This window comes from Neoarius graeffei, chromosome 7 (genome assembly GCF_027579695.1).
Source record: "Neoarius graeffei isolate fNeoGra1 chromosome 7, fNeoGra1.pri, whole genome shotgun sequence".
Lineage (NCBI taxonomy): Eukaryota > Metazoa > Chordata > Actinopteri > Siluriformes > Ariidae > Neoarius > Neoarius graeffei.
In genome coordinates, this window is record NC_083575.1 from 54,178,262 (window position 1) to 54,205,956 (window position 27,695).

General features: G+C 39.4%; 3 protein-coding genes across 3 annotated transcripts in view; 2 read left to right on the plus strand and 1 right to left on the minus strand.

Annotated features, from left to right (window-relative positions):
- Positions 1-14,232, plus strand: part of cdhr1a (cadherin-related family member 1a) — a 53,446-nt gene extending 39,214 nt beyond the window's left edge. The window contains exons 14-17 of the mRNA XM_060924963.1: positions 1,849-1,916; positions 12,222-12,450; positions 12,553-12,807; positions 13,726-14,232. Of these exons, the coding sequence (XP_060780946.1) occupies positions 1,849-1,916; positions 12,222-12,450; positions 12,553-12,807; positions 13,726-14,232 (1,059 nt within the window). The remainder of the gene's footprint in view (positions 1-1,848; positions 1,917-12,221; positions 12,451-12,552; positions 12,808-13,725) is intronic.
- A 7,479-nt stretch (positions 14,233-21,711) lies between these two features.
- LOC132888680 (leucine-rich repeat, immunoglobulin-like domain and transmembrane domain-containing protein 1) lies at positions 21,712-24,722 on the minus strand. Its single transcript, XM_060924747.1, has 4 exons — positions 24,601-24,722; positions 23,838-24,298; positions 22,930-23,235; positions 21,712-22,745 (listed from the first exon to the last, which is right to left on the minus strand). The coding sequence occupies exons 1-4, from the start codon at positions 24,720-24,722 to the stop codon at positions 21,712-21,714; spliced, it is 1,923 nt and encodes a 640-aa protein (XP_060780730.1).
- A 1,771-nt stretch (positions 24,723-26,493) lies between these two features.
- Positions 26,494-27,695, plus strand: part of rgra (retinal G protein coupled receptor a) — a 55,598-nt gene continuing 54,396 nt past the window's right edge. The window contains exons 1-3 of the mRNA XM_060924748.1: positions 26,494-26,633; positions 26,804-26,960; positions 27,240-27,361. Of these exons, the coding sequence (XP_060780731.1) occupies positions 26,558-26,633; positions 26,804-26,960; positions 27,240-27,361 (355 nt within the window). The 5' untranslated portion in view covers positions 26,494-26,557. The remainder of the gene's footprint in view (positions 26,634-26,803; positions 26,961-27,239; positions 27,362-27,695) is intronic.

Below are 27,695 nucleotides of genomic sequence, written 5' to 3' on the forward strand. Positions count from 1 at the left end.
ATGGCCTACAGGGCAAAAAAATCTCAATATGAGAATATTTAATTTCAAGTTTGAGTAAAATGGTATAAATAACATGTATCTCTCAGTCTAGTTCAGTACACACAAACACACTCATGGGGAAGACTGCTGACTTGACAGTTGTTCAGAAGATGATCACTCTACACAAGTAGGGTAAGTCACAGAAGGTTATTGCTGAAAAGGCTGGCTGGAAAAGTTACATAAGCAACAGGGATGACCACAGCCTTGAGAGGATTATCAAGAAAAGTCAATGCAAGAACTTGGGAGAACTTCACAAGAAGTGGACTGAGGCTGTTGTCAGTGCATCAAGAGCTACCACACACAGACATTTTCAGGAAATGGGCTACAACTGTTGCATTCCTAATATCAAGCCACTCCTGAACCAGAGACAACATCAGAAGCATCTTACCTGGGCTAAGGAGAGACTGAACTGTACCGGGTTTCCCAAAAGCATCGTAACACAAAGATCATCATTAAATGGTAGAGCAAGCAGCACAATGAACGATCTTTCTCTGAGTTAAGATGCTTTTAGCATTAAGAGGCTTTTAGGAAACCCACCCCTGGACTGTTGCTCAGTGGTCCAAAGTCCTCTTTTCAGGTGAAAGTAAATTTTGCATTTCATTTGGAAATCAAGGTCCTAAAGTCTGGAGGGAGAGTGAAGAGGCACAGAATCCAAGGTGTTTGAAATCCAGAGTCAGGTTTCTGCAGTCTGTGATGATTTGGGGTGCCATGTCCATGCTGTTTGTCCACTGTGTTTTATCAAGTTCAAAGTCAATGCAGCCGTCTAACAGGAGATTTTAGAGATCTATGGGCTTCCATCTGCTGACAAGCTTTATGGAGATGCCGATTTCCTTTTCCAGCAGAACTTAACACCTCCCCACAGTGCCAAAACTACCACCAAATGGTTTGCTGACCATGATATTACTGTGCTTGATTGGCCAGCCAACTCGCCTGACCTGAACCTCATAGAGAATCTATGAGGTATTGTCAAGAGGAAGATGAGAAACACCCAACCCAAAAATACAGACGAGCTGAAGGCCACGATCAAAGCAACCTGGGCTTCAATAACACCTCAGCAGTGCCACAGGCTGATTGTCTCCATGCCACGCTGCACTGATGCAGTAATTTGTGGTAAAGGAACACCAACCAAGTATTGAGTGTGTTAATGAACACACTTTTCAGAAGTTGGATATTTCTGTATTGTAATTCCTTTTTTGATTGATCTTAGGAAATACTCTTATAATTTGAGATACTAGATTTCTGATTTTCATGATTTATAAGCCATAATAATCAAAACAAAAAAGGCTTGAAATATTTGACTTTATATGTAATGAATATTGAATATAAGAAAGTTTAACTTTTTGTATTAAATTATGAAAAAAAAGAGCTTTTTCACAATATTCTAATTGTTTGAGATGCACTAGTAATTCAGGAGGAGTGTAAATGCCTTTGTGTAAATGTTATGCAGTTATTCTCCAAATTATTTCCATGTGTTTTATCAAGCTTGTGTGTTTGCCTCTATCAGTAGAGAGAGAGAGAGAGAGAGAGAGAGATCCTCAACCTCAATGAGCAGTATTCTGTCTCATGATCCACTTCATTTAACAAACTAGTTTTTAACCTGGGCCACAAAACCAATATATATCCACAACGAGAGGTCACTTGGTGGTATAATATGATTAGCAGATGTTTAGTGTCATTCAAATAATGATTCTTCAAATATCATCCTTGTCATATATTTAGTGTTTCTTTTTTAAACTTGCGTGTGTTTATTGTGTGTATAACATATGTTTTGCCCTTGATATTTAATTAATCTTCTTATGCTCTATCCAGGCTAAGGATCCAGATTCTGGTTTTTGGGGTGTTGTCAAATACTCCATCCATGGATCAGGATCAGACCTGTGAGTAGAGTTATACTCACTATCCTGCATATCTCCAGCTATAAGCAGTGGACATGCACATAAAGCTCAAGTTTTATACATTGACTTGAATTTGGGAAACCAAAGAACAGGGGTCTTAAGTTTCCAGGGATATTGAGAAGCTTTGTTTAATATTGTGCTTATGGTCAAAATTATTTTTATGTAACCATGCTGCGCACTGTTTTTGAGGAATAAGGTGAATAATAAATTCATGAAAATCAGACTTTCTGAAGTATCTCTTAGTCCAGCAATGTTACGATATTTGAGCTTGGCTATTTTTCCCTTTAAACATTGGTTAGTGTTTATGACATTCAGAACATTAATGTGAACTCCTTATATTAGTTCATTGCAACATATCATGCAGTCATATAGTCTCATAGTTACAATATATAATATAGTCTCATATACTGCATTGATACGTATATTCATTGCAAGATTAAAAAAACTGAAAAGTTTCTGAAAAGCTTCTTAAAAACAGTAAAAACTCTAAAAAAAGTCACGAAAAGACCTATTAAGGCCTTAAAGTGCATATCCTGGATCAATTTCGTTTTTTTTTAATATATGAAAGTATGTCCCTTTACACACATCCAGAAGGGTAATTTTGCACAAGGCCATCTGTCTACAGCAGAAAAAAATAAAACGCGTCTGGAAAAATCCCAAGGGAGTCTGGAGCCAGATTCGTGACGTCACCTGCGGAAGCGCCAGCAGGCTGCGCGAGCTTGCACAGTTTCAGTGCACAGCCTGTGTAGACCAAGTTTAGCAGCTAGCTATTTTGCATTGAAATATGGAATTGTCACCTGAGCGCTGGATGGAACTGCGTCTTTTTTCAGATCAAGTTGCTTCACAAAGCCCATTTCCCACTGTAAATAGTTCTCAAAGTTGTCAGGCCTTGTGAAGTGAGCACCACAAATAATGCTGTAGTCTGTAGCATATAGCCAATTTTTCCGGGTGCCTCGCACAAAGCACTCCCATTTCTCTCTCATTGTCCGGTCTTTTGGAAAACGATGAGTACTAATCCCATCAAGATCGGTGTTGCTACACCCTCCTACGATACATCTGTTAACTATTTTAATAATTACATCATAACGTTGTGTCTGTATCTATGTGTCAGCCCTGTGATGACCTGGCGACTTGTCCAGGGTGTACCCCGCCTTTCGCCCGTAGTCAGCTGGGATAGGCTCCAGCTTGCCTGCGACCCTGTAGAAGGATAAAGCGGCTAGAGATAATGAGATGAGATGAGATGAGATGAGATGAGATGAGATGAGATGAGATGAGATGAGTACTAATCCCATCAAGATCGGTGTTGCTACACCCTCCTACGATACATCTGTTAACCATTTTAATAATTACATCATAACGTTGTGTCTATGTGTCAGCCCTGTGATGACCTGGCGACTTGTCCAGGGTGTACCCCGCCTTTCGCCCGTAGTCAGCTGGGATGGGCTCCAGCTTGCCTGCGACCCTGTGGAACAGGATAAAGCGGCTAGAGATAATGAGATGAGATGAGATGAGATGAGATGAGATGAGATGAGATGAGATGAGATGAGGTGATAACGTTGAAGAAATTTGCAGAAAAACACCAGGTCGTTTTCTCATAAACAAACCAGCGCTGACGTAGGATTCAGAGGGAGGCATCCCGCACACGACGTCACGAAAATCAATGTTTGCCGGGAAATCCAAATGCCAAGTTTTTTCAGAGGCAGACAAATTCGCCTCAAATAGTTTAATTTCAACTGAATTTTTCTGGTATTGCGCAAGGTAAAAAAAATTGCACAAAATGCAAAATGTGAGATATTTGACCAAAGTTTAATATAAAATAAGAGAATTACATTGATCTTGCTCCGTGATATGAACTTTAATGCAGAAGGTCTGAGAATTTTTAAAAAGCAATGCTAAAACAAGAGGCTATGTTCCTGTCTTAGATAATCTTCAAATAAGATGTTGAGAAGAAACAGCTGGTTCTTGTGATATAACAGTCCCTCATGCGCACAGTTTTACATGGAGGTTTAAAAACATACAATTTTGTTGACAGAGCAAAAAAAATTTGTTGAATTTTGAAAATCAGAAGCAATCACATACACGTACAGTCTTTAAAATAAACAAATGAAAATAAATACTTCTCTAGAGGACCCAGTTCTTAATAAAGAAAATATTGGTCAGTTTGGGCGGCACGGTGGTGTAGTGGTTAGCGCTGTCGCCTCACAGCAAGAAGGTCCGGGTTCGAGCCCCGTGGCCAGTGAGGGCCTTTCTCTGAGGAGTTTGCATGTTCTCCTTGTGTCCGCGTGGGTTTCCTCTGGGTGCTCCGGTTTCCCCCACAGTCCAAAGACATGCAGGTTAGGTTAACTGGTGACTCTTAATTGACCGTAGGTGTGAATATGAGTGTGAATGGTTGTCTGTGTCTATGTGTCAGCCCTGTGATGACCTGGCGACTTGTCCAGGGTGTACCCCGCCTCTCGCCCGTAGTCAGCTGGGATAGGCTCCAGATTGCCTGCGACCCTGTAGAACAGGATAAAGCGGCTAGAGATAATGAGATGAGATGAGATGAGATGAGATGAGATGAGATTGGTAAGCTTGAAATATGGGCAGCGTTGCTGGCTTAAAACCCAAGGGTGCCCAGTTTTCCATGGCTTTCCTCAGGGTTCTCCAGTTTAATCCCACCATCCAGAAGAATACCAAAATGAAGATGAATGGATAAGGTTGTGTTATGGCATTTGGTGGACTGATTTACTGTACATTAGAATGTCATGGCAGCTGAATGGCTCATGATGTGACATGCTACACTGCCAATATATATACACACACACACAGTGTAGGGTCGGGTTGCTCTGGAACCACCAAAGTTCTAACCAGAGAAAAGTGATTACTTAAAGGGGACATATTATGAAAAACTCACTTTTGCAAATACATTTGGTCTCTGGAGTGCCTATCAATCCACAAAATATGAAATAGGACAACCCAGGCAGTTTCTTTTGGGCTGCCTATTTCTGAAAATGTGCTTTAACAAGCTGTTCACATTTGGCTCCCCTTTTTATGTCACAAGGGGAGCTCATTAGCATTATGTTGCCCCCTCATCTGAGTAACTCCACTCATGGCTTAAGAACTGCCCTTATTCAAAGATTCTTCATTGTCAATTCACTATATATCCAGGACATATAGGAGAATCGAAATGCCGTTTCTCTCTCACCTTACTTGTAAAAACAGATAAAGATTACACACAAAATAAGAAAAAGAAAAAGCAATATATATAAATATAGATAATATAGATAAAAATACACTCTAAAATCAAACAATGTACAAAAGATTAGTAGTGCAATACAGTACAATAACGGAGAAGGTGCTAGAAGAGCAGCTTATGAGGTGTATATGACAGTAGTGCAAATGAGCAATAGCAGCAGATACAGCAGTAATGCTAATGTTTGTGGTGTGATGTGCAAACGGATGAGTAATGTTAATGTTTGTGGTGTGACGTGCAAATGGATGATGTAGTTTTCTTGTGTGAATGAATGTGTTACAGACCAGGGGTAGGGGGTAGGTAGTGGACAGAGTTCAGCATCCTGACAGCCTGGTGGATGAAGTTGTTTAGCAGTCTTGTAGAACAGGCCCAGAGGCTCTGGTACCTTTTCCCTGAGGGCAGGAGGCTGAAGAGTGAGTGTGAAGGGTGGGAGATATCACCAGCGATGCTGATGGCTCTGTGGGTGAGACGGGAGTGATAAATGTCTGTAAGGAAGGGCTGAGGGGTACCGATGATCTTGCTGGCCGTGTTCACTATGTGTTGCAGAGTCTTCTGGCAGGAGGCACTGCAGCCTCTGTACCACACCGTGATGCAGCCAGTGAGGACGCTCTCAATGGTGCCCCTGTAAAATGAGCACATGATAGGGGGTGGGACTCATGCACTCCTCAGTTTGCGGAGGAAGTAGAGGTGGGTTTGAGCCTTCTTGGCCAGCGATGCAATGTTGTTGGACCAGGAGAGGTCCTCAGCGATGTGCAACCCTAGGAATTTGGTGCTGCTCACCCTCTCCACTGCAGCACCATTGATGGTCAGAGGGGGATGCTGTGAGTGACCTCTCCTGAAGTCGACTACAATCTCTTTGGTCTTCTCCACGTTCAGGAAGAGATTGTTGTCTTTACTCCACTTGATCAGTTGGCTCACCTCATTCCTGTAGTTGGCTTCATCGTTGTTAGTGATGAGGCCCACCACAGTTGTGTCATCTGCAAACTTGGTGATGTGGTTGGTGCTGTAGATTGATACACAGTCATGGGTCAGCAGGGTGAAGAGCAGCGGGCTGAGCACACACCCTTGTGGGGCCCCTGTGCTCAGCATGATGGTCCTGGAGGTGTTACTGCCAACCCACACATTCTGTGGCCTCCCTGTAAGAAAGTCCAGCACCCAGTTACAAGGAGAGGTGTTGAGTCCCAGATGTCCAAGTTTTTGTATTAGCTGCTGGGGAATGATTGTGTTGAATGCCAAACTGTAATCCAAGAATAGCATTCGCACATAGGTGTTCTTTGAGTCTAGGTGAGTGAGGGCTGGGTGGAGAGCAGTGGAGATAGCGTCCTCTATGGACCTGTTTGACCTATATGCAAACTGGAACGGGTCATGAGAGGGAGGGAGAATGGACTTGATGTTCTGCATGACCAGTCGCTCAAAGCACTTTATGATGATGGAAGTCGGTGCTACGGGTCGATAGTCGTTATAGTTAGATGGGAGGGGCTTCTTTGGCAATGGTATTATGGTTGTAGCTTTGAAACACATGGGGACAACAGCTTGGTTCAGGGAGATGTTAAAGATGCCAGTGAGGACATCCCTGAGTTCCATGGCACAGTCCTTCAGAACACGACCAGGTATGTTGTCTGGTCCAGCTGCCTTACGTGGGTTGATCCTGGAGAAGGTCCTCTCCACATTGGCTGGATCCAGACATACAACCTGTTCATCCAGGGGAGGAGTGGTCTTCTGTGCTGGTGTGTTGTTTTGTGTTTCAAAGCATCCAAAGAAGTCATTTACTGTAGGCAGTTTAGCAATGTGATGTCACTCTCACAGGTCTGTGGTGGGGGTTTGCACTTTGTGAGGGTTTGAATGCCATGCCAGAGAGACTGTGCATCTCTGGTGTTGCTGAAGTGTCCAGATCTTTTATTGCTGTACTGATGTTTTGCCTCCCTGATGCCACAGGACAGGTTGGCTCTGGCTGTTGTTAGACCTGCGGTGTCACTGGCCCTAAAGGCTGTGTCTTGAGCCCACAGGAGCCTGTGAACCTCTCCTGTCAGCCAAGGCTTCTGGTTAGCATGAACAGTGATGGTTTTGCAGTGAGTGACATCATCAGTGCATTTAGCGATCTATGATGTGATGGCTTCAGTGTATTCCTCCAAGTCTATGTGGTCATTGTAAGTGGCTGCTTCTTTGAAAATGTCCCAGTGTGTAGTGCTAAAACAGTCTTTCAGAGCATAGGAGGACCCCTCTGGCCACACACATACCTCCTTTTGTGTTGGTCTGATGGCTCTCACTCTGGGTCTATGGAGCACTTGCATGTGACGTCACAGCCGATCCAGATTGTGACAGACGCCATCTTGTCGGTCAAATGCCATATTCCGCCTTCTACTTCTACTTCTGGTTCTACTTCTGCTTTTACTTCTACCTTTTCTTCTGGAAAACCCTACTATATACAATTCTACTACAACGGCTGCGGCTACAAGCTCTCCCTACCTGTGCACGTTTTTTATGTTTTTTGTGTGTATTTTTGCGTGTTGTTCGTCTGTACCGGACTTCAATATCCACTACAACTGTATGGACTTACTGGACATTGGTTTCCAGCAGAAAATGATGGTTTGTAGTGATTTCCATCGTATGCACAACATTCCAGACGAGAAAAAAAAAACCATTCCGGACGAGATAGCGAGACCAGCGGGGTGTCCGTGGATTGTTATCGGAAGCAAAGTGAAGGAGGCGGTGCCGGGTGCGGAAGCAAAAGCGAGGCTGCAGAGCCGGCCTGTTGACTAAGCTCAGAAAACAGCCACTCAAATCTCCACTGCCAAGCCTCTACCTCTCCAACGCCAGATCCATGTAAACAAGACGGACGATTTGGAATTACCTTATTCTATTCTATAATCGGCTGGTCAGTGCTATACTCAATACTTAAGTGACTTACCCATCCAATGAGGATTCTTGTTTACAAGATGCCACATCTGAGTCGCTGACAAATCCTGAATTTCTGTAAAGATAACTGTCCAGAGATTTATAGGCATGCAGTGCTTCACCACTGAACAGCGAGGGAAAGTTAATGAGGTAATTATACACGTCCGGGTATTCCGCTGACAGTTCAAAATCCGGTCGTGAAAACTCCGTCCGGTAAGCCATAAGGGTCACAAATCTGTAGATCATTTATTTTAGACATATATCTAGTTATCTGTTCATTAGAGAAATGAGCCGTGTAGTCCATTGGTTGAAATTGATCCATTCTGTACACGAGTGCAGCAGTATTCAGCGGTGTTTTTGACTGACAAGATGGCGGTTGTGTACTTTCCGGTCACGTGACTGCAAGATCTCTATATGCAGGTCTCAGCATGATGATAATGTGATCAGAGATACCCAGGTGGGGGAGGGGGGAGGCCTTGTAAGCTCCTTTGTGAGTTGTGTACACCAAATCCAGTAAGTTGTCACCTCTTGTTGGAAAGTCCACATGCTGATGTAATTTGGGCAGTAAAACCTTTAAATCTGCGTGATTGAAGTCACCTGCTATGATGAGGAATCTGTCTGGATGTTCTGTCTGTTGTTCACTGATGGCCTGGCAGAGTTCACGGAGTGCCTCACTCCTAACGTTGGTGTTAGCAGTGGGAGGGATGTAAACAGCGACAAGCAGAATCGATGTAAACTCCCTCAGTAGGTAGAAGGGTCGGCACTCGATGATGATAAACTCCGCCAGTGAAGAACAGTGTTTGTGCACAACAGTAGCATCCCGGCACCAAGCATCGCTGATGTAAACACACTCTCCCCCTCCGCGAGTCTTGCCTCCTTCCATAAAGGCTCGGTCAGTGTGGTAGCATGTTAGCCCAGCTAGCTGGATAGCAGAGTCCGGGATGTTGTTATTCAGCCAGGATGCCGTAAAGATGAAAACACAGCAATCCCTTGCATCACGTAGCACAGATCGCATGAGTTCTATGTGATTTATTTTGTTGTCTAGTGAGCGTACATTGGCCAGAATGAGGGATGGTATCGCAGGTCTGTGCGGGGTAGTGGCTAGCCTAGCGTGGATACCTCCGCGCTTGCCACGCTTCTGTTTCCTCTCACACCGCTTCCGGCGCCTCCTCTCTGGGTGAGATACAGCAGGCGAGTCCGGTGATGTTGTAGCCCGGCAGAGAAGACCCAGGCCTTGAAGTTCCTCAATGACTTTCTGGTTCAAGACGGGATGTTTGGTCATATTTCTTATAGCTAGAAGGCAGTGGCAATAATATCTTGTGACCGACATTGTCAGTGCACTACTCGCACATGTATGTAGACATAAAGCACACAGGCATACACTAGAACACGCACTTTTAAACACTAAACGCGGAGAGAGAGGGGCCGCTGTGTCCATACTAGAGCATGACATTTGTCGGGAATTCCCGCGGGTCACGTGAATCCCGTGGGATTCCCACGGGATGGGAATCAAAATTTTATTCATCCCGTGATTGGGATGGGACGGGAATAAAAATCAACGGGAGCAGATGGGAGCGGGAACGTTGTTTTTACAGCGGACAGGAGTGGGAACGTCGTTTTTACAGTCCTCTTTCAATGAACTAAAAACAGTCTAAAGAATTACACTTCCAACAATGCTTTGACTTCCGCTACCGGAACTTGCATGCTGTAAAGGCGGCACGAAATCAAATGAAGAACACGAGATGCAACCAAAGTCGGTCTCTGATGCAACGAAGAAAAAATGAAGAGTGACCTGCAAAGTAAGGTGAAAAACAAAGACACCTCAGTACAACTCGTAGGTACAAGGCGTACCTCCCTTCACCCAGAGAATGTTAATGCACTTCTGTTTCTTCACAGCAACATGTAATGGCATTAAGTAACAGTTTTTCACACATACACTTGCACACTGTATAGTAAATACAGGGTGTTCTGAAAAAATGCATACACACTTTAAATCACTGTAATGTTGGTCTTTAATAAAATGTACATAATATTCAAAGTTTAATTTACAAACATCATTTTATTGTGTTGTCACCACCTATTCTCAAACTGATGTTTAAACTTTATGAGACCTGCAAGAGTCACTGAAGGTCAGTGCAGTAATTCCAAGAGAATTGTGATTTCACGTACTCAGCAGTGCCTTGACCAGACTGAATGTCAGTTTTTGAGAATAAGTGATGACAAAATACTAAATTAAGGTCTGTACATTCTAAACACCTACTTTACAATGATTTAAAGTGTGTATACATTTTTTGGGACACCCTGTACATAATGTGATCTATCTATCTATCTATCTATCTATGTTTTTTTTTTTTTTTTTTTTACTTTTGTTGTGGTTGCACCATTTGATGTTTTCAGGGGCAAAGTCAAATTCAGTTTTGTCAATTTCTTCACATGCCCTGTTCATAAAAAGGAAGTTTCTCAGTTATCCTATGCGTAGACAGACATTAAAGGGCAGGACAACATATCAATAGTGATGGGCGCTTATTTTTTGTTTGTGACCTATCCTAGGTGTAACAACCAGTGTCTTAAAAATGGTTAAAAATCTATTTGAAATTGACTGAAAGAAATAAAAAAAAATACACATTTTGCAAACCTGATCAAAGTTAAGTGATGTGATTCTTTAGGTTCACACATGTTAGAATTCATTGGGCAAAAAGTTGTCACTTTGCACTTTTTTATTACACCAATCTAAGATTGGTACTTCAATGTTAATGCTTTAAGGGAATCAAATAAAAATGCTACATTTTTGCAACATGTTGGGATTAATTTAATTAAGATGGACATAAATAGATACGGTGTGACCAATGTACTGTGATGGTTTAACTGGCCTCCATCTCAAACGACTACAGGTATTTACATTGCACTAAGCTGATGCTTTTTTTAATCCAAAGCAACATAGTTACTACAGGGTATTGATTACAACCTGGAGCAATGTGGGGTTAAGTGCTTTGCTCAAGGGCACTTAAGCCATGGTAAGGGCAGGATTTGAACCAGCAACCCTCTGATCTAAAGACCAACTCCCTAGCCCACAGCTGCCTATTTTTGTTTGGATATGTAACCATGGATTACACCCATGATAAACTGATGAAACTGGATGAAAAACATCTAAAAACAAAAACCATTAACCGTCTGAATGACTTAACTTATTTAAAAAAAATGGGAGTGGGATGGGAGTCATTTTGAGTGGGAGCGGGATGGGATTGGGAATCATTCTACAGGAGTGGGACGGGATGGGATTTGTCTTTTTACTCCGCCACGGGATTGGGACGGGATGGGATTTTTTTCTCTGGGAGCGGGATGGGATGGGAGTGAAAATCCACTCCCGTGTCATGCTCTAGTCCATACGCACCGCCATCTTGAGAACATGAATGAATATTCAAAAGGAAAGTGCTACCCGATTGGCCAGTGGAAGAGGGGGGTGGGGTGAACAATGACTCATTATCATAATTTAAAGGAACAGATACTCAAATCAGCCATTTTGAACAGGGCTGTTTAGACAGTATAATAAAGAGACTATGGTGCTTTATCCTTGTGGTATTTTGACCAAAGCATTTCACAGACATTCACTAAGACCTCAGGGAACTGTATCAACTTGTGGTAAATGGGTACAATATGTCACCTTTAACATGAATGAGTTAATAAAATATACACTCCATTACTCATGATAATATAATGTAATATGTGTTCATAAAAATCTTGGCAAGCTGTGTGAATTCATCACCATGTATATAACATATCAAAAGTGTACAAAACTACAAATGGTGTACAAATGTCAGCTGACAAAAAAAATGTTACTTGAGGCATGAAATATTATGTCAGTCAAAATTCACAAAGGCAAATTATATAAATGCTGATATCTGTTGGAATAAGTCTTTACACATGTTTATGTCGATTTTTATTTGTAAGTAATTTTTATGAAAGGGCTTGTTATGTAGCCCTATGTTCACCTCAATTTATATGTTTTTACTTAAGTAATTAAATATCTAAGTGTAAAATACTTTTATAACAAAACTGTATTTGCTTTTCTGGTTTTCAGAATGCTGCAGAAAATTTTAAGCTCAAACTGTGTAATCCACTTTTCTTTGTGTGCTCATTTCCTGCCCTTTGTACTTCTGCAGTTTCTTCATTCAGTCAGATTCGGGGATCATCTACACTCAGCCCTGGGCGAGTCTAGATGCTGAGGTGAAATCCAAGTACAATTTCTTCATTAAGGCTGAGGACACAGAGGGAAAATACAGCCTTGCTGAAGTTTTTGTCACAATTTTGGACCTCAACGAACATCCACCTGAGTTCAATGAGAATATTTTAGAGAAAACAATGATTATTGGGGCACTGGTGAAAATTGAGGTGAGAGAGGTTTCGTTTGTTTGTTCATTTGAATGTTTTATGATTTTTGGAACATGAATTATTGTAAAATATATTTGCTAAACAATTTCTTGTGTTGTTCAGGCAATAGATGATGATGCAGAGGAGCCAAACAACATTATTGAGTATTCCATCATGAAAGCAGAACCACACAATATATTTGACATCAATGCAGACACAGGAGAAATCAAATTGAAGCCCTACATCAAGTCATTGGACATAGTGCAAAACATCACAAATCAGAGAGACTGCACCTGGTCTGTTGTGGTCCAGGCCAGAGACAGAGGTTCCCCGTCTTTGAGTACAACTACACTTGTGAAAATTGATATCACAGAAGCGGTAAGTTATAGCAGTTTAATCTGTAGTACAAACTGAAGTACTTACTTTGTGAAAAATGTTGCATTTTAGTACAAATCAGAATTAAACAAAAATACAATTTTAACACTATAGCTTATTTTATGTTTTGTCGTTTCAGTTTGTGATATTATTCTATCACCCTTGCAGATCAAATCTAGAATGATTTCCTACTTCTTGAGCCTAAGAACCCGACCCTGGACTGTTTTTGCTATATGTTTCAGCACTGTCATCCTCATGATCTTACTGGCAGTTTTCATATCTACCATAATTTACTGGAACTCTGTGAAAAAGTCCCGTGTCCACCCACAGTGCAAGATCAGAAAGGTTACAAGGAGGCCTTAATTATGATTCTCTCTTTCAGCACTACATAAATGCATTTTGTTATCATCACCACTGTTGAGCTGCATCAATGAATTTCCATCTTTTCATTTTATGTTCAGGTGACACATCACAATTACAGTCTGTAAAAGAGGGCAAGAGCCAGAGCACAATAAAAAACATTTGAAATATGACTAAAAACAGACTAAATATCTATCCTTTGGACTTAAAATCCATAGCTAATTGCTAAGATTCAGCTTATGAGACTATATGATCTCAATTCTGGGTGCCTTTTTCAACCCTTCTGATCTTGTATTACTGTGAAATCAGGCTCTGATGTACAAATCTATTTAAATCAAATTCTGCATTATGTTCCTAATTGTATATAATTATTATTGGATTAATTACCTTTTATGAACTATCCCTTCAATTCCTCCACATAGAATATGCTGCAATATTGTTAATGCTAACTGTGCATGAAGTATGCATCTTAACACCACAGATGTTGAGTTACCTGCTTTAGTCTACTTTGTATATGCTTTCAGTCCTTTGGACTTGACGTTTTTTTGTGCTCTTTTACAGACTCAACTCAATGGTCCATTGGTATCCTTTTTAATGAAAAGTAGAGAAAGTCCGATGCAAATCCTTGCCATGATTGCAGCTGTGATTATAGCTTTGGTTTTTGTGACGGTCTTGATCTCTATGGTTAGTTTCATGCGTAATAAAAAGTCGAACAAGATATTGCCTTCTCAACGGATCATCAGAAAAAAACATAGGCAACGCAAGCGGTGGAACTTCCATAATCCCTTCAAACAACAAAACAATAGTGAAAGGTTTATGAAAGAAGTGGAGGTCCCAGAGAATGTCAACTATAACAATAACAGTGTGGGTTTGCCCCATGCCCTACCTCTGCCACCTCCATTACCAAGCTATTCTAGACTCAGAGAGCAGCCTTGGGCAGTGCCATCCATTTCTGCAACAGTGGCAAAGAGGAAATCGTTCAGGAACAAACAGAAACACATCAACACTGCACTGGTTTCTGAGCTCAAATTAAGACTTGAGCAGAAGAAATTGATGAACCAATACTAGTGCTTTTTTGTACATCAGATGTGCAAGTTTATGCATGCTCATATCTACAGTAATGTTCAGTGGGGATATTCAAATAAGAAGTGTGTAAATTTTGCCAATCATCTGGTAATATATCATATGATATTAGCAATATATGACTTACTTGTCCTGAGGACAAGATCTTAGCCTATATTCATGTTTCACTGCCAATCATTTAAGCTAATTAGTTTTTAGTACTTTCTAAGATGGTACCAGACTCCCACCATACTAAATTGCCAGTTATCGTTTAAAAATAATATGAATAAAATTAAAACATGATACCCCAGATTAAATTCTACTGAATTTTATGATGGGCACGTTTGATCAAAACTTGAGCCTTCTGATTTCTTTCTTTTTATTTATTTTTTATTATAACAAGGTTGGTTAAATTGTCACAATGGCAATCCAGTGAATTATTGTTTTTCCAGACTTTGATATTTAGATCATTTTATTATTTCTAAATTTTCTACATAGCTCTTATGCATTCAAAACAGTTTTGCTCGACAATAACTTCCAAAATGGTTTTGTCACTTGCACAGTGTTGTTTTATATACGTGGTTGACAAGTTAAAGTTACACTGCAAAAAATTGAAAACTGAATTTGAGGACAAAATTACTTAATACGAGTGAAATTATCTTGCTGCATGGACAGATCTTTTTACTCGATAAGACATCTTAGTAGATTATTAAACTAGGTTTAATAATCTCAGAATTGGTGTCTTGTATTCTTCTAATAGGAAATGCTAGGTCATTTCAACTATTTTCAAGATATTTTCACTTGCTAAGATATCATTTTTTTGCAGTGTACTTAAGGTGTCTTTGTATGGTGTTGGGCCATCATGAGGTAAACAACCTCCATGTACTTTGGCGCTGATTTTGCAAATCCCTGGAACTATACTGGAACATTCTTCCCTCAGTTCATGATGGTGGTGATGGTGGTTGTGGAGATCACTGTGTAACACAATGCTCCAAAATCTCCTCTAGGTGTTTGATTTGGTTGAGATCTGGTAACTATGAATGCTGTAGTACAACCCCGATTCCAAAAAAGTTGGGACAAAGTACAAATTGTAAATAAAAATGGAATGCAATAATGTGGAAGTTTCAAAATTCCATATTTTATTCAGAATTGAACATAGATGACATATCAAATGTTTAAGCTGAGAAAATGTATCATTTAAAGAGAAAAATTAGGTGATTTAAAATTTCATGACAACAACACATCTCAAAAAAGTTGGGACAAGGCCATGTTTACCACTGTGAGACATCCCCTTTTCTCTTTACAACAGTCTGTAAACATCTGGGGACTGAGGAGACAAGTTGCTCAAGTTTAGGGATAGGAATGTTAACCCATTCTTGTCTAATGTAGGATTCTAGTTGCTCAACTGTCTTAGGTCTTTTTTGTCATATCTTCCATTTTATGATGTGCCAAATGTTTTCTATGGGTGAAAGATCTGGACTGCAGGCTGGCCAGTTCAGTACTCGGACCCTTCTTCTACGCAGCCATGATGCTGTAATTGATGCAGTATGTGGTTTGGCATTGTCATGTTGGAAAATGCAAGGTCTTCCCTGAAAGAGACATCATCTGGATGGGAGCATATGTTGCTCTAGAACCTGGATATACCTTTCAGCATTGATGGTGTCTTTCCAGATGTGTAAGCTGCCCATGCCACACGCACTAATGCAACCCCATACCATCAGAGATGCAGGCTTCTGAACTGAGCGCTGATAACAACTTGGGTCATCCTTCTCCTCTTTAGTCCGAATGACACGGTGTCCCTGATTTCCATAAAGAACTTCAAATTTTGATTCGTCTGACCACAGAACAGTTTTCCACTTTGCCACAGTCCATTTTAAATGAGCCTTGGCCCAGAGAAGACGTCTGCGCTTCTGGATCACGTTTAGATATGGCTTCTTCTTTGAACTATAGAGTTTTAGCTGGCAACGGCGGACGGCACGGTGAATTGTGCTCACAGATAATGTTCTCTGGAAATATTCCTGAGCCCATTTTGTGATTTCCAATACAGAAGCATGCCTGTATGTGATGCAGTGCCGTCTAAGGGCCTGAAGATCACGGGCACCCAGTATGGTTTTCCGGCCTTGACCCTTACGCACAGAGATTCTTCCAGATTCTCTGAACCTTTTGATGATATTATGCACTGTAGATGATGATATGTTCAAACTCTTTGCAATTTTACACTGTCGAACTCCTTTCTGATATTGCTCCACTATTTGTCGGCGCAGAATTAGGGGGATTGGTGATCCTCTTCCCATCTTTACTTCTGAGAGCCGCTGCCACTCCAAGATGCTCTTTTTGTACCCAGTCATGTTAATGACCTATTGCCAATTGACCTAATGAGTTGCAATTTGGCCCTCCAGCTGTTCTTTTTTGTACCTTTAACTTTTCCAGCCTCTTATTGCCCCTGTCCCAACTTTTTTGAGATGTGTTGCTGTCATGAAATTTCAAATGAGCCAATATTTGGCATGAAATTTCAAAATGTCTCACTTTGGACATTTGATATGTTGTCTATGTTCTATTGTGAATACAATATCAGTTTTTGAGATTTGTAAATTATTGCATTCCGTTTTTATTTACAATTTGTACTTTGTCCCAACTTTTTTGGAATCGGGGTTGTATATAGTTTTACATAATAATTTTTGACATTTTCATGCTCATCAAACCAACCAGTAAGCCCTCATGCCCTGCGGATAGGGACACTGGAAGAGACCACTCTCATCAGGACATAAATGTTTCACTGTCGGATAAGTAATCAGTCAAAAGAACTTTGCATTGATTTGCAGTAACCCTTCCCTTTCCATGTATAATATCAAACTCTCTATTTAGACTGTTTGGACTGAGGCTCAACTGTCTTTTTTTAAACTGTTTTGTGACTGGAGGTTTTCATATTATTATATCATTCCTAGAGAACATTGGAGTGTGATAAATATAGAGAGCTGTATGAAGACAGGAAATGGCTAGAGTATTCTTTTACAGATTCTTGGAATATAACCCAAACTCAGTTTGTGTATATACTGTACAATTATTACCAAACCTACTGTATATTAATGAATCTTTACATTATTTTTTGAGGTGTGCCTTTATAGCTACACTCCACAAAATGAAAGGGGAAAGGGGATTTCCAAATAATGTCTATTCGACACTATTTTAACAGAAATGGCATGAGCAAGCTCAGAAGACAGAGGAACTTAATATTTACTATTGCAAGTATTTATAATAAATTTTGGAGGTCATATATGCTTTTTGGCTGGTCATCTCATGCTTTATTTCATGGGTATTTTTGATTCAGCCTGGCGCAGAAACACACATTATGGAATTATACAATATCAGAAGTATGATGCTTTTTTGTGAGGATGAAAACATGGAAATTGCATTTGTGCACCGGGGGAAAAAAATCAAAACAAAGACATATTTATTTTCAGTTTTCAAAAATTTTTGGAAACCATTAGCTGAGGTCACTTCTGAGTATGAAATTAACAAACTCAGAACCACTTAGCACTTATAAAACTCGTGCAGGGCTTAGGATTAAAACTTCATAAGCACTCTGTGAGGCTCAGAGTATATTATGTGTTACCCAGTGTGCTGTCACTCAATGTAACCTACAGTTATTGTTAACAAAACTACATCTTCCATTAGTGACAGCTGTGAAAGTACAAGTTAAATCTGTTGAAAGTCAAATCCTTTGATGGAGAGACATTCCCTGGATAAGTACCAGTGGAGTGGGATCAGCTGGTGGACTTTAAAAAGACAAATAGAGAAAATTAGAAATGTTTTAGCTCTTTCAAGTGAAGAGGAACATGATTCTTAGTTTTCCTGTGAAGGTACAGTATATGGCTGCAATGATAATTGCTTTAACATATCCTTTCTATGATGAATGCATAATTAGTGGTTCACAATTCCAATATAAAATATCTAGTCAGAAAATAAATACAAAGAATAAATACAAAGAATGTGAATACATTAGTATTCTTTTAATGCAACATATTTATTTCTTCATTCTCACAACATAATAATTACTAAAACTAGCTTAGTATCTTTCCAATAAAGATGACATTATGTTTATAAGTATGCCTTATTATTTAAGCAAAGGATCACATACCTTTGCCACTCAGTGATATGCAATATTGGATCATTTCCCTCAATAAATAAATGACCAAGTATAATATTTTTGTATCATTTATTTCATTGGGTTCTCTTTATTTACTTTTAGGACTTGTATGGAAACCTGATGATATTTAAATCATATTTATGCAAAAAATATAGAAAATTCTAAAGAGTTCACTTCTGTATATGGATTTTCAAAAATAATTTTTTTCCTCCCTGATGTAATCTTGAGCAGAAGAATTGTGTTATCAGCTGTTCCTCCATCTCCATGGATTAAATAGTTGTGATTTGTGATCTCACATTCACATTGCTCATTTCACTATACCTCTAAGATTTTTTTTTAAATAACAATATTTTTAAACATTATGGAATTAAAATAGACATGTTCAGTACAAAAATAATTCATGGCTAAAGAACAAAAGTGACATTGAGTGTTGACATACATTGTGGAGGCTGAAGGAACTGACCTTCCATGGAGATGGACTGAATGGATGAATCAAATCAAACACTGTGAAATGATTGAGCTGATATGATTTGGTAACAAACGAAAATGAAAATTACTATGACCAGTATTCATAGTCCTGTTAAAAATAAAGCCTGTCTACTGGTAAAGTCATCTAAAGCCTATTAGCAATAATCCTTGACGTAGTTCATAGAGCATAGAGTGATACAGTATCTAGGATTAGGTTTAAAATGTAATTAATGGATTATTTTTAATAAGAATTGCTTATATAATCTTATCCATTGCCATTTGGGGAACATCAGAAGGTATAACAGTTGGTATTTGTAGATTTGGAGTAAATAGAAAAGCAAAGGTTGTGGTAGTGGTAGTAGTACTGGTAAGTAGTATTTTTTTACAGTCTGGTCTTCAAAGAACTCAGATTTTATATGCATTCATATAAAATATTTATTTCTTGGATGAAAAACAAGTCACACATTTGCTAAATAACCAGATAAAGTAATATTATGCAATGCTATATTTAATACTCCATTAGTGTTTAATAATTTACCAACTAATAATAATAATAATAATAATAATAATAATAATAATACATCATCATGGGAGTGAAAATCTCATCTCATCTCATTATCTCTAGCCGCTTTATCCTTCTACAGGGTCGCAGGCAAGCTGGAGCCTATCCCAGCTGACTACGGGCGAAAGGCGGGGTACACCCTGGACAAGTCGCCAGGTCATCGCAGGGCTGACACATAGACACAACCATTCACACTCACATTCACACCTACGGTCAATTTAGAGTCACCTGTTAACCTAACCTGCATGTCTTTGGACTGTGGGGGAAACCGGAGCACCCGGAGGAAACCCACGCGGACACGGGGAGAACATGCAAACTCCACACAGAAAGGCCCTCGCTGGCCACGGGGCTCGAACCCGGACCTTCTTGCTGTGAGGTGACAGCGCTAACCACTACACCACCGTGCCGCCCCGGGAGTGAAAATGTTATGTCCATTGATTTTTAGTTTTCTTTCAAAAGTTAGACAAACTATATCAGTGGAATACAAAGATGAACACGTACTGCATTAAATGTCCATTTAATTACATTACAGTCAGTGACTTATAAACCACAGATTTGAAGGATCTGTTTTGTGTGTGTGTGTGTGTGTGTGTGTGTGTGTGTGTGTGTGTGTGTGTGTGTGTGTGTGTGTGTGTGTGTGCGCGTGTGAGAGAGAGAGAGAGAGAGAGAGAGAGAGATTCCTCAACCACAAACCCACCACCAGCTATATGGCTTAAACTTTTACAACCTCAATTCTGAAAAACTTGGGACGCTGTGTAAAACGTAAATAAAATCAGAACACGATGATTTGCAAATCATGGAAACCCAATATTTCATTGAAAATAGTACAAAGACAACATACCAAATGTTGAAACTGAGAAATTGTATTGGTTTTTGAAAAATATATGCTCATTTTTAATTGGATGTCAGCAACACATTTCAAAAAAGTTGGGACAGGGGCATGTTTACCACCATGTTGCACCACCTCTAATTTTAACAACACTCTGTAAATGTTTGGGAACTGAGGAGACCAATTGCCGTAGTTTTGAAAGTGAAATGTTGTCCCATTTTTGCCTGATATACAATTTCATTTGCTCAGCAGTTCAGGGTCTCCTTTGTTATCTTTTGCACTTCATTATGTGCCAAATGTTTTAAATGGGAGACATTATATCATTCAGCATTAATGTTGCCTTCCCAGATGTGCAGGCTACTCATGCCATGTGCACTAATGCACCCTCATACCATCACAGATGCTGGCTTTTGAACTGTGCACTGATAGCAAGCCAGATGGTCCTTCTCTTCTTTAGCCTGGAGGATGTGGTGTCCATGATTTATAAAAAGAATTTCAAATTTTGATTAATCAGAACACAGGACTGTTTTCTACTTCACCTCAGTCCATCACAAATGAGCTTGGGCCAAGAGAAGGCGGTAATGTTTCTGGATATTGTTTATATCTGGTTTTAAATTGCATTTGTGGATGCAGTAATGAACTGTTTTCACAGACGATGGTTTTCTGAAGTGTTCCTGAGCCCATACAGTGATTTCCACTACAGACATGTGTCTGTTTTTAATGCAGTGTTGCCTGAGGGCCTGAAGATCACAGCCATCCATTATTGCTTTTTGGCCTTGCCCCTTGTTTATAGAGATTTCTACAGATTCTCTGAATCTTTTAATGGTATTATGCCCCATAGATGTAATCCACAAATTCTTTGTAATTTTGCATTGAGGAACATTATTCTTAATTGTTGCACTGTTTGCCCACATAGTCTTTGACAGAACAGTGAACCACTCCCCATCTTTACTTCTGAGATACTCCACCTCTCTGGGATGCTCTTTTTATACCCAATTATGTTACTGACCTGTTGCCAATTAACCAAATTAGGGTTTTTTTTTAGCATTACACAACTTTTCCTTTTGTTGCCCCGTTCCAACTTTTCTGAAATGTGTTACTGGCACTAAATTCAAAATGAACATATATTTTTCAAAAAAACAATAACATTTCTCAGTTTGAACATTTGATATGTTGTCTTTGTACTATTTTCAGTGAATATATAGGGTTTCCATGATTTGCAAATCATACATTCTATTTTTATTTATGTTTTACACAGCGTCACAACTTTTTTTTTTAATTGGGGTTGTAACTAAGACTGTGACTATAATAAAATAGAACATTCTTAAGTGAGAGACTCAAAGCCATCTCACTGTGTCATTAGTTACTAATTGGAATTGTTGAACGAAGCTCAGCAAAGCAGTTTTGATACAAACCATGTGCACTCCGATACTGGTGCTGAGCATGGCTGGTTGATGGAGTCGTGATTGAGGAAAACTGTCAGCACAAGTACTCATTTGCCTGTTCTTCAATCTTAGTGATGGACTCAGAGTCCAGGCTAGACCTAGCTGATAGCAATCTATTGGACTCCTCTCGATTCAGTTTGGACAGATAGTCCCCCTCTAAGCCTTTGACCTTTGTGCTGGGGGAGAGACTCTCAAATGTTACATATGAATCCTGAATATCTTTGGGCTTTTTTCTGATAAATTTTTGGATTTTCCTCTTAAGTGCCCCACAGCAAACGACCACAGTCAGAGGTACAGCTATCACACAGGCAACTGAGATAACAACTACATTTATAAGCTTCTGAGTCCCATTAGCACTTGCTGCTGCATCTGTGGAGAAGATTACACACTGTTCTTTTTTAGGGATCAGACCTTTTACACACACACAAGCAATGTATTTGGTTTTAGGAACCAAGCCCTCAATGATTATTCGATTGTTGCCAGGACTGACATTGATTCTGTGCATGTTCCTCTCTCCAAATACTGCATACAGCACACTAAATGCAGTCGTGTTATTGGCTGTTGGAGCTCTCCAGATTAGGCAAACTGTATAATCTGTATCTCCAATCACTTTGACTGATCGAACAATCCTGTCTTGCTTAAGTTCTTGCTGAAGAGAGGATGCATTGGCTGCGAGGTTGCTCAGATTGGTCTCTAGGAGTCGATCAGTACCAGTTGGTTGTGTGTTTGTCCCCATCTCTGGAACACTGTCACTCTGCATGCCAGGATAGGGACGAGTGTAACCTATAGGACTTCTTGTTACAAGAACAGAGGAGGGTCTTGGAGAAATGTATTTGGTAATATATTTTTCTTTTTCAACAGGGTTTTGTATGTCTTCCTTGATATTCTTTACAGGTCCAGTTCCATTGTCTAACCTTGGAGACTTGCTTATGATTAAAGCAATCAAAGCCTCGGCACTCCCAGCATAGTTTGTTGCTTTGCAAATGTATTTCCCAGAGTCATGGAAGGAGACAGCAGGTAGACTTAGAACAGACCAAACAATTCCATCTTTAGAGTTCTCTTCTTTTACTGCAAAATAACAATAAAAGACATGGCTGTAAAAACTCAAGCAAATTTTAATAGGAGGCCAGAAAGAAACAGCATTATGTAATCATATCTAATACCTACAGTGTGCTTTTGGGCAAACTTTTTGGGTAACTACATTGTGATTCTGTTTCATACATCTCAACCACCCATCACTGTATTGGTGTACCTGTCCCATTCAATGTTTTCCCATCTGTCCTTCTCCATGTCAGCTTGGGCATAGGGACACCAACAGCACCACACCGCAGTAACACGTTGTTGCCCACTGTGCTCTTTATGCGGGACATAGCTGAATGAACTTTGGGCTCCTGGCATCGTCTCAGGTCAGCATCACTGAACAGAACTCCTGAAAGACTCTCAGGAGCAGTACACCTCAGGCTGGGGTCAATGAAGGCCATAGACACGAATGGAGACTTTTGGAACTGAACTAGGTCATACAACCGACAGTCACAAAGCCAAGGATTGTCATGGAGTCCTGTGGCAAGAAGAAAAACAATGCTCTTTATGAGAGATTTTATGAATGTAGACTAGGGCTATACACATAATCAAAATACACACAAAAAAGTTTACTTCTAGGGGTGTAACCAGACTTTTTACAGCAGGGTGGCCAGGTTAGACATAATGACTACTGGGGAGGCAATCTAGGGTGAGGCAAAGTACTCAGGATCAGTTATTCGCATTCATAGAAAATGACGAACTGTGGCTCCCCCATTTGTCTATGGCTTGAGTATGATCCCCATTGTACATAAAAGGCACACACCTAAGCAACATATGTCTGTGGTCTAGCAAGCTACAGAAAAGTCAGAGCTAACATAACATTTGGTTACATCTCATGAAGTACATTAGTGTTACAAATTCAAGATCCTAAATAAAGATACCTAATAACAAACTGAAGAAAGAATATCTTACTAGGGTGGCCCCTTAGCTACACCCATGCACTCATATATTTTCTGTGTGAAAGAAAAACATATACCATAAATGTTTCTGTAAATATTGCACAAGGTCTACAACCACTTATTGGTTAAACAGTTCTTGTTTTTTATTACTATTAATATTATTTAACAATCCTACACTTACCAAGAATAATTTTTGAACTTTCTGCTCCTTGGATGGGTTTGACTGTCATCCAAGTAGTAAGGACTTCAAATGGCATCGTGAGCAGGTTATTGCTGGAGAGATCTAGGTATGTTAAAGGTTTTATGTACTTTGCTGCCTCTGTAGGGACTGAAGAGAGCTTGTTACTGTGCAAGTCAAGGAGCTTTAGGTTGGGCATATACTTTAAGGACTCCCAAGGAAAATCAGTAAGGGAATTTCCATCAAGCCTGAGCTCTTCCAAACTGTTCAGTCCACGGAAGCTGTTCACGTTCACCGATGACAATACATTGAAGGACATCCACAAAAACTCCAGATTGGAGAGATCTTTAAACGCTTGACTGGGGATCCTCTTTATAGCTGTTTTTTCTATTCTGAGTTTGGATGTGTCAGTGGGGAAGCTGGCAGGTACCATAGATATCTCAGGGTCATTACAAATCACACTCCTTGATAAATAAGAGGGAATAATTAATGCAATATTGGTATAAATTTGTGAACTTGTGAATGATATGCATTTTATGAATAAGAACTGAATAGGAAAAAGTTACAAAGGAAGAGTGCTACAGAGAAATAGATCCAAATGCATTAGTTTGTACTACAGTCTGCAAATTAAATGTAAGTCATTTAAAAAAATCAAAGACAGGGCCAGGTGTTTTGGTTAGGATGATTTTAAGTAATCAAGTCATCCAATTATATATTCTTTTTACAATACAAACCATCTTTTACACACATACTTTAAAGCACTCACCTGGCCCGGGTTCCATCACTCAGGTTGTGATAGACACAGCTGCACTGGGAAGGACATGAGGTTTGTGCAGGTGGAAATCCACCTGATGCAAGCAACAGAGCAAAGAAGACAATGACCATCATCTTTAACCCTCTATACTTCAACACCCAGGAATGAGTCTGACTGAAAAAAGCTCCACTTTTTCATTTATGGAAATTGTAGTGGCGTATCATAGTCTGTCTAGCTCCAGGTCCCATCCTGCTTTGACTAATGCTTTTCTCAGATTTAAGAGAGAGAGAGAGAGAGAGAGAGAGAGAGAGAGAGAGAGAGGGATTAAAGCACTATATATCTGCATGTTCTTGCATTTAGGAGTCTTATAGACTGTGCAAACATGCATTTGTGTACTATAAGCCAAAAACACTCATGAATTGGTTATAATGCAGATGTATTCCCCCCACACATTTAATCTGTTCCATTCTGACAGTTAAGCCTAACATTTTGCTGCACAATCCTGGAGATTTATTTGATGAACAGAAGTAATGGCTGTTAATGGATAGGTAACCTAAAAACGGCACAGACAATGCATCTAAAATAGCTTTACTGTGTACAAAGCTACAAATCACTAATACAGTGAGATAGACTAAAAAGGATTTACAGTATCAGTCAAAAGTTTGGACACCCCTTCTAAATTCAATGTTTTTTCTTTATTTTTATAAAATAAAAGACACTTCATGTCTTTTTAGTGAAGCTTTCAATTAAATGGTTCCCTTTTTTATCAATTTATTTATTTATTTATTCTATTTACTTATTTATTCTACTTTTTTTACTCTATTTTTACATTAATCTTTTATTTTTATCCTTTACTTACTAAAGGTTTTTTATTATTTTGTTGCCATGCTTTTCATCATCTGCATACGTTTCCATTGTCTATGCTTTAAATGTTTATTGTAAATGTGTGATTTTTTTTTCTTTGTAAAGCACATTGAAATGCCTTGATGTAAGAAATGTGCTATACAAATAAAATTGCCTTGCTTTGCCTTGCCTTAAAGTAATGATGGATGTCATTTCTCTTTACTTAGTTGAGCGGTTCTTGACAATATGGATTACTGTACTACAGTTGTGGAATAGGGCTATTTATTGTATTTACTATTTACTGTTGGATGATCTCAAATGTATTAAGAAGGTAAGAAATTGCACTAATTAACTTTTGACGAGGCACACCTGTTAATTGAAAAGCATTCCAAGTGACTACCTCGTGAAGCTGGTTAAGATAATGCCAATAGTGTGCAAAGTATCATCAATGTAAACTGTGGCTACTTTGAAGAATCTAAAATGTGAAACGTTTATTGAACACTTTTTTGTTTACCACATAATTCCATATATATTCTGTATGTTACTTCATAATTTTGATGTCTTCAGTATTGTTCTACAATGTAGAAAATAGGCAAAATACAGAAAAACCTATGAGGGCTGTTTCACAATCAGGGTATGGTTTTGGGGTCCGCAATAGTCCAAAAATCAGTTTAGTTGTGTGTGTGTGTGTGTGTGTGTGTGTGTGTGTGTGTGTGTCAGGAGTGACTCTGCAGTGTGAAAGCTGACAGAGATGGAGGTCTGTATAGAGACAGAGACTACCCTCTCATGCTTAGACCAATCAGACATAAAAATAAAAAAGGAGAGTGTTTTGATGGGCTGGGTTATGTGTCATTCACTACAGTTTATACAGGAAGGACCACTGAAAAGCTTGTTGTATAACTGAATGAGCACATTGTGTAAACACACATTAGTCAGGTCAAGCCTGATATGCTCATTAAGAAATTCTTTGGTGGATTGGGGCTTTTGCATAACAGCATTCCTTCCTTTTTCTCACGAATATTCTAGCCTTTTCTTCTGATCACTCTTGCAGGTTAGGTCTGTGATTTCTGGGTTTTGTTTTAATTTTCTGAGCTTCCTAAGTATTATATATTTTTTAAAAATTTAAATGGTTCCTTCTCCTCTGCCGGAGGGATTCTCTGAGCTCGATGTTTTTGCATTGGGATCATGTCTGCTTGTGGAGGGTAAGAAAGAATGTTGATGATTTGATGGTAGTGATTTTTTTCAAAGGATGCTTTGGATGTAGCATTTAGCCTAACAACTATGGTATGATTTAATGTACTCTCTATATGTTGTGTAACTGTTCAGCTGAATTTTTCATTGCTCATTATTTGCTTTCTCATGTGTTCCAAAGGTCTTCTTGGATTTTTCATGAATGCTGTCACCGTTATTGCTTTCCTTAAAATACGAGAGTTGCGGACTCCGAGTAACTTCCTGGTATTTAGTTTGGCTTTAGCAGATATGGGCATTTCTACTAATGCCACTATTGCTGCCTTTTCAAGCTTTCTGAGGTGAGTTTTGAAATTCAGTTTCAAAAAAGGACAATCCTGTTGACTTTCATACATTTTATATGACTGAATCAGCATGGTTAGTTAGGAACTAAAAGAAGTGGGGATAGGCAATAAAAAATGAATTCACATTATACACACATGCATTTGCTTAGACGGGCTATGTGCTCAATCACAACATGATTAGGCCCACTTCTTTTACCTGTTGTGATTTTACCCATTATTTGTGAATGGTTGAATAAACATGTCTAACCAATATTTTTGTGATAAATAAACTTACAGATACTGGCCCTATGGATCTGAAGGATGCCAAACCCATGGCTTTCATGGATTCTTAACTGCCCTCTCGAGCATCCATTTCATTGCAGCCATTGCTTGGGACAGATACCAACAGTACTGTACCAGTAAGGAAAATCACAACAGTTTGTGTTCTATGATCGCTCTCAAGTAATACACATTAATGCACAGAATCTCAGACCCCCCTCAGGACATATCTATTTTAAGAACATTATCCAAGTGATTCAAATATTTGGCTCATTATTGAAATATGTACAATCATTCTTGGCTATTTATTGACCAAAGAGATTTTTATTTGCAAGCCTTCCACTGCCAGAACAAATAATTTAATATTTTTACTGTCAGAGCACAGGCACTTACAGATGCAGGTGCAGGGGAGAGTGGGTGCAGCACAAACTGCAACTGTAGCCAAATCATGAGGCAGAAATCATAGTCAGGAAA